Source organism: Camarhynchus parvulus, unplaced genomic scaffold (genome assembly GCF_901933205.1).
Source record: "Camarhynchus parvulus unplaced genomic scaffold, STF_HiC, whole genome shotgun sequence".
NCBI classification, from domain to species: domain Eukaryota; kingdom Metazoa; phylum Chordata; class Aves; order Passeriformes; family Thraupidae; genus Camarhynchus; species Camarhynchus parvulus.
In genome coordinates this window covers 24,538-31,698 of record NW_022148242.1, presented here as the reverse complement: position 1 = coordinate 31,698, position 7,161 = coordinate 24,538, and the positions used below count along the sequence as shown (strand labels likewise).

The 7,161-nt window shown below is 46.3% G+C and overlaps 1 protein-coding gene across 1 annotated transcript in view; it reads left to right on the top strand.

Moving 5' to 3' along the window:
- Nucleotides 1–909: 909 nt before the first annotated feature.
- The window catches only part of LOC115916330 (protein EFR3 homolog B-like), a gene marked incomplete at its 3' end in the record, with an annotated part of 30,606 nt that continues 24,354 nt past the window's right edge, over nucleotides 910–7,161 (top strand). The window contains exons 1-2 of the mRNA XM_030970031.1: nucleotides 910–924; nucleotides 3,190–3,340. Of these exons, the coding sequence (XP_030825891.1) occupies nucleotides 3,206–3,340 (135 nt within the window). The remainder of the gene's footprint in view (nucleotides 925–3,189; nucleotides 3,341–7,161) is intronic.

Genomic DNA, 7,161 nt, shown 5'->3' with positions numbered 1-7,161 from the left:
TTCCCATTTTTCCCGTTTTTTCCCGTTTTTCAGGAAGGATTGGTTAAATCCAACATGGAGAAGCTGCGTTCCCATTTTTCCCACTTTTTCCCGGTTTTTCAGGAGGGATTGGTTAAATCCAACATGGAGAAGCTGCGTTCCCATTTTTCCCACTTTTCCCGGTTTTTCAGGAGGGATTGGTTAAATCCAACATGGAGAAGCTGCGTTCCCATTTTTCCCATTTTTCCCCGTTTTTCAGGAAGGTTTGGTTAAATCCAACATGGAGAAGCTGCGTTCCCATTTTTCCCGTTTTTTCCCTGTTTTTCAGGAGGGATTGGTTAAATCCAACATGGAGAAGCTGCGTTCCCATTTTTCCCATTTTTTCCCCGTTTTTCAGGAGGGATTGGTTAAATCCAACATGCAGAAGCTGTGTTCCCATTTTTCCCGTTTTTCCCCATTTTTCAGGAAGGTTTGGTTAAATCCAACATGGAGAAGCTGTGTTCCCATTTTTCCCGTTTTTTCCCGTTTTTTCCCTGTTTTTCAGGACGGATTGGTTAAATCCAACATGGAGAAGCTCTGTTCCCATTTTTCCCGTTTTTTCCCGTTTTTCAGGAAGGTTTGGTTAAATCCAACATGGAGAAGCTCTGTTCCCATTTTTCCCGTTTTTCCCCGTTTTTCAGGAAGGTTTGGTTAAATCCAACATGGAGAAGCTGTGTTCCCATTTTTCCCGTTTTTTCCCTGTTTTTCAGGAGGGATTGGTTAAATCCAACATGGAGAAGCTGTGTTCCCATTTTCCGTTTTTTCCCTGTTTTTCAGGAGGGTTTGGTTAAATCCAACATGGAGAGCTGCGTTCTCACCATATGGTGCCGGAGAAACGAACCATTCCCAACATTCGCCAAATTCCCTAAGTGCCCTTTGCCATCTGACGTGGCGGCACCGATACGGGTGTGTGACAAACCCCGCCCCGAATCCATTCCCAACATTCCCAAATTGCCTTCCCTAAAGCCTTTCCCAAATTCCCAAATTCCCTTTCCCAGCTTTCCTTCCCTAAATCCATACCCAATTTCCCAGATTCCCAAATTTCATTCCCTCAATCCCTTCTAAAAATCCCAGATTCTCAATTCCCTTCCCTAAATCCCTTACAAAATCTGCAAATTCCCAGATTCCCAAATACTCAAAATTCTTTCCCTAAATCCCTTCCCAAATTCCCAGGTCCCCTTCCCTAAATCCATTCCCAACATTCCCAAATTCCCAAGTCCCCAGATGCCCAAGTTCCCAAATTCCCTTCCTTAAATCCATTCCCAAATTCCCGTTCAAATTCCCAGATTCTCAGATTCCAGAATTCCCTTCCGGAAATCCCTTCCCAAATTCCCGAATTCCCTTCCCAGATTTCCATCCCAGACTTCCTTTCCCAAAATCCCGGATTTCCTTCCCAAATTCCCTTCCCTAAATCCCTTCCCAGATTCCCAAATTCCTTTCCCTAAATCCCTCCCAAAATTCCCAAATTAAATCCATTCCCAAATCCCTTTCCCAAATCCCCCAAATCTCCCTCTCAAAATTCCCAAATTCCCCAAATCCATTCCCAAGTTCCCTTCCTTAAATCCCCTCCAAAATTCCCAAATTGCTTTCCCAGATTCCCAAATTTCCCAAATTCCCTTCAATAAATCCCTTCCCAAATATCAAAATTCTCAAATGCCCGAATTCCCAAATACTCAAATTATTTTCCCCAATCCATTCCCTAATTCCCAGAACTCCCTCCCCTAAATCCCTTCCCAAATTCCCAACTTCTAAAATTCCCAACTTCCCAAATTCCTTTGGTTCCAAATACCCGGATTCCCTTCCCAAATTTCCTTCCCAGACTCCCTTTCCCCAGTTCCCAAATTCCCTTCCCTAAATCCCTTCCCAAATTCCCAAATTCCCTTCCCCGGATTTCCGTCCCAGACTTCTTTTCCCAAAATCCCAGATTTCCTTCCCAAATTCCCTTCCCTAAATCCATACTCAAGTTCCCAGATTCCCACATACTCAAATACCCAAATTCCCTTCCCTAAATCCCAAATTCCCAGAATCCCAAATTCCCTTCTCTAAATCCCTTCCCAAATTCCCAGAGGCTCAGGCTCCAAATTCCCTTCCCTAAATAAATTCCCAAATTCCTAAATTCCCAAATTCCTAAATTCCCTTCCCAGATTTCCTTCCCAGACTTCCTTTCCCAAATTCCCAGATTTCCTTCCCAAATTCCCTCCCCTAAATCCCTTCCCAAATTCCCAACTTCCAAAATTCCCAACTTCCCAAATTCCTTTGGTTCCAAATACCCGGATTCCCTTCCCAAATTTCCTTCCCAGACTCCCTTTCCCCAGTTCCCAAATTCCCTTCCCTAAATCCCTTCCCAAATTCCCAAACTCCCTTCCCGGATTTCCCTTCCCTAAATCCATCCCAAAGCTCCCAGGTTCTCGGATTCCCAAATTCCCTAAATTCGTTCCCAAATTCCCAAATTCCCAAAATTCCTTCCCATCCCAGGACAGGATTTATCCCGGGATAACCCATCCCAGGACAGGCTTTATCCCAGGAAAACCCATCCCAGGACAGGCTTTATCCCAGGATAACCCATCCCTGTCCATGTTTTATCCCAGGATATCCCATCCCAGGACAGGCTTTATCCCAGGAAAACCCATCCCAGGACAGGCTTTATCCCAGGATAACCCATCCCTGTCCATGTTTTATCCCAGGATATCCCATCCCAGGACAGGCTTTATCCCAGGATAACCCATCCCAGGACAGGTTTATCCCAGGATAACCCATCCCAGGACAGGCTTTATCCCAGGATAACCCATCCCTGTCCATGTTTTATCCCAGGATATCCCATCCCAGGACAGGTTTATCCCAGGATAACCCATCCCGGGACAGGATTTATCCCGGGATAACCCATCCCGATCGTGTCCCAGGTCGGTGCGGGTGGCGATGGAGGCGCTGGACCAGCTGCTGCTGGCCGTGCCGGGATAACCCGTCCCGGGACAGGATTTATCCCGGGATAACCCATCCTGGGGTGTGTTTTATCCCGGGATAACCCATCCCGGGACAGGATTTATCCCGGGATAACCCATCCTGGGGTGTGTTTTATCCCGGGATAACCCATCCCGGGACAGGATTTATCCCGGGATAACCCATCCTGGGGTGTGTTTTATCCCGGGATAACCCATCCCGATCGTGTCCCAGGTCGGTGCGGGTGGCCATGGAGGCGCTGGACCAGCTGCTGCTGGCGTGCCACTGCCAGAGCATCAACCTGTTCGTGGAGAGCTTCCTGACCATGGTGGCCAAACTGCTCGAGTCCGACAAGCCCGACCTGCAGATCCTGGGCACCAACTCCGTGAGAAACCGGGCAAAAATGGGCAAAAATGGGGCAAAAAGGGGAATTTCTGCTCTCGAGTCTGACAAGCCCGACCTGCAGATCCTGGGCACCAACTCCGTGAGAAACCGGGCAAAAATGGGCAAAAATGGGGCAAAAAAGGGGAATTTCTGCTCTCGAGTCTGACAAGCCCAACCTGCAGATCCTGGGCACCAACTCCGTGAGAAACCAGGGGGAAATGGGCAAAAATGGGGAAGAATTGGGGAAAATTGGGGAAAAATGGGGGAAAATGGGAAAAAATGGGCAAAAATGGGGAATTGCTGCTCGAGTCTGACAAGCCCGACCTGCAGATCCTGGGCACCAACTCCGTGAGAAAACGGGGAAAAATGGGCAAAAATGGGGAAAAATGGGGAAAAATAGGCAAAAATGGGGGAAAATGGGCAAAAATGGGGGAAAATGGGGAATTTCTGCTCTCGAGTCTGACAAGCCCGACCTGCAGATCCTGGGCACCAACTCCGTGACAAAACGGGGGAAAATGGGCAAAAATGGGGCAAAAAGGGGAATTTCTGCTCTCAAGTCTGACAAGCCCAACCTGCAGATCCTGGGCACCAACTCCGTGAGAAAACGGGGAAAAATGGGCAAAACATGGGGAAAATGGGCAAAAATGGGGAAAAAATGGGGAAAATTGGGGAATTTCTGCTCTTGAGTCCGACAAGCCCGACCTGCAGATCCTGGGCACCAACTCCGTGAGAAACCAGGGGGAAATGGGGAAAAATGGGGAAGAATTGGGGAAAATTGGGGAAAAATGGGGGAAAATGGGAAAAAATGGGCAAAAATGGGGAATTGCTGCTCTCGAGTCTGACAAGCCCAACCTGCAGATCCTGGGCACCAACTCCGTGAGAAAACGGGGAAAAATGGGCAAAAATGGGGAAAAATGGGGAAAAATGGGGAAAAATAGGCAAAAATGGGGGAAAATGGGCAAAAATGGGGGAAAATGGGGAAAATTGGGGGAAAATGGGGAATTGCTGCTCTCGAGTCTGACAAGCCCGACCTGCAGATCCTGGGCACCAACTCCGTGAGAAAACGGGGAAAAATGGGCAAAACATGGGGGAAAATGGGCAAAAATGGGGAAAAAATGGGGAAAAATGGGGAATTTCTGCTCTTGAGTCCGACAAGCCCGACCTGCAGATCCTGGGCACCAACTCCGTGAGAAACCAGGGGGAAATGGGCAAAAATGGGGAAGAATTGGGGAAAATTGGGGAAAAATGGGGGAAAATGGGAAAAAATGGGCAAAAATGGGGAATTGCTGCTCTCGAGTCTGACAAGCCCAACCTGCAGATCCTGGGCACCAACTCCGTGAGAAAACGGGGAAAAATGGGCAAAAATGGGGAAAAATGGGCAAAAATGGGGAAAAATGGGGGAAAATGGGAAAAATGGGCAAAAATGGGGAAAATTGGGGGAAAATGGGGAATTTCTGCTCTCGAGTCTGACAAGCCCGACCTGCAGATCCTGGGCACCAACTCCGTGACAAAAATGGGGGAAATGGGCAAAAATGGGGCAAAAAAGGGGAATTTCTGCTCTCGAGTCTGACAAGCCCAACCTGCAGATCCTGGGCACCAACTCCGTGAGAAACTGGGGGGAAATGGGCAAAAATGGAGAAGAATTGGGGAAAATTGGGGAAAAATGGGGGAAAATGGGAAAAAATGGGCAAAAATGGGGAATTGCTGCTCTCGAGTCTGACAAGCCCAACCTGCAGATCCTGGGCACCAACTCCGTGAGAAACCAGGGGGAAATGGGCAAAAATGGGGAAAAATGGGGAAAAATGGGGAAAAATGGGGGAAAAAATGGGGGAAAATGAAGGAAAATGGGGGAAAAAATGGGAAAAAACAGGGGAAAATTGGAGAATTCCTGGGGCAAACAGAGGAAAAAGGGGGGGAAAATGGGGGGAAAAATAGAGAAAAAAGGAAGAAAAAACAGGAAAAAACTCGGGCAAAAATGGGGGAAAAACGGGGGGAAATTGGAGAATTAATGGGAGAAAAACAGGGAAAAATGGGGAATTTCTGCTCTGGAGTCCAACAAAACCAACCTGCTGATCCTGGGCACCAACTCTGTGAGCAGGGGGGAAATTGGGGAAAAAATGGGGGAAATGGCAGAATTACTGGGAGAGAAATGGGGGAAATGGCAGAATTACTGGGAGAGAAATGGGGAAAAAACTGCGGGAAAATTGGAGAATTCTCAGGAAAAAAAACAGGCTAAAAAATTGGAAAATTGGAGAAGTAATGGAAAAAAATGGGGGAAAATAGGGAAAAAACCAGGGGAGTTTCTGGGGAAAAAATGGGAAAGAAATGAGGGAAAATTGGAGATTTCCAGCTCCCAGATCCTGGGCACCAACTCCGTGAGAGCAGAGAGAGGGAAAATGGGGGAAATGGGGGAAATGGGGAAAAATTGGAGAATTCCCAGGAAAAAACAACAGAGGGAAAAATGGGGAAAATGGCAAAATTACTGGGAGAAAAATGGGGAAAAAATGGGGAAAATGGGGAAAAATGGGAATTAGTGGGAAAAATGGGGAAAATGCAAAATTCCTAGGGAAAAAATGGGGGAAAAATGGGGAAAAATTGGAGAATTTCTTTCTTGGGTCTGACAAGCCCGACCTGCAGATCCTGGGAACCAACTTGGAGAGATTTGGGGAAAAATGGGGAAAAATGGGGGGAAAATGGGGCAAAATGAAGGAAAATGGGGGAAAAAGCAGGGAAAAAACTGGGGGAAAATTGGAGAATTCCTGGGGCAAAACAGAGGAAAAAGGGGAGAAAAATGGGGGGAAAAATAGGAAAAAAATTGGAGAATTTTCTCAGGAAAAAACAGGGGAAAATGGGGGAATTACTGGGAGAAAAACAGGGGGTGAATTGGAGAATTCCTGGGGAAAAAATGGGGAAAAAAATGGGGGAAAGTGGGGAAATTCCTAAGGGAAAAAGGGCTAGGAAAATGGGGAGAAATGGGAGAATTCCTGGGGAAAAATGGGGAAAAAATGGGAAAAATTTGGAGCATTCTGAGGAAAAGATGGAGGGGGGAAATGGGGAAAAAATGGGGAAAATACAGGGAAATTTCCAGGGGGAAAATGGGGAAATTCCTGTGAGAAAACGGGGGGGAAACAGGGGAAAAAATGGGAATTCCTAGGAAAAAAATGATGGGAAAAATGGAGAAATTCCCAGGAGAAAATGGGGGAATTCCCGGGGAAAAATGGAAAAAAAAATAGGGAATAATGGGGGTGATTTTTGGGGCAATATTTTCTTGAAAAACCTGAAAATTCCCAGTTTAGGGGAGAATTCTGGGCGGTTTTTGGGGCGATTTTTCCGACAATTTTTGGGACTGATTTTTTTCTCAAAAACCTCAAAACTCCCAGTTTAGGGTTAGAATGCAGGACAATGTTTGGGGTGATTTTTTCTTGAAAAACCTGAAAATTCCCAATTTAGGGCAGAATTCTGGGTGATTTTTGGGGCCCATTTCAGGGTGATTTTCACAGCCATTTTTCCAGATTTTTTTTTCCCAAAAACCTGAAAATTCCCAATTTAGGGCGGAATTCGGGGCAAATTTTTGGGGTGAGTTTTGGGGAAAATTTTTCCTTGAAAAACCTGAAAATTCCCAATTTAGGGCAGAATTCCAGGCAATATTCAGTGAGATTTTTGGGGCGCTTTTTCCTTGAAAAACCAGAAAATTCCCAATTTAGGGCAGAATTCCGGGCAATTTTCAGGGACGATTTTTGGGAGAATTTTTTCTTGAAAAACCTGAAAATTCCCAATTTAGGGCGGAATTCTGGGCAATTTTTGGGGCCAATTTCAAGGTGA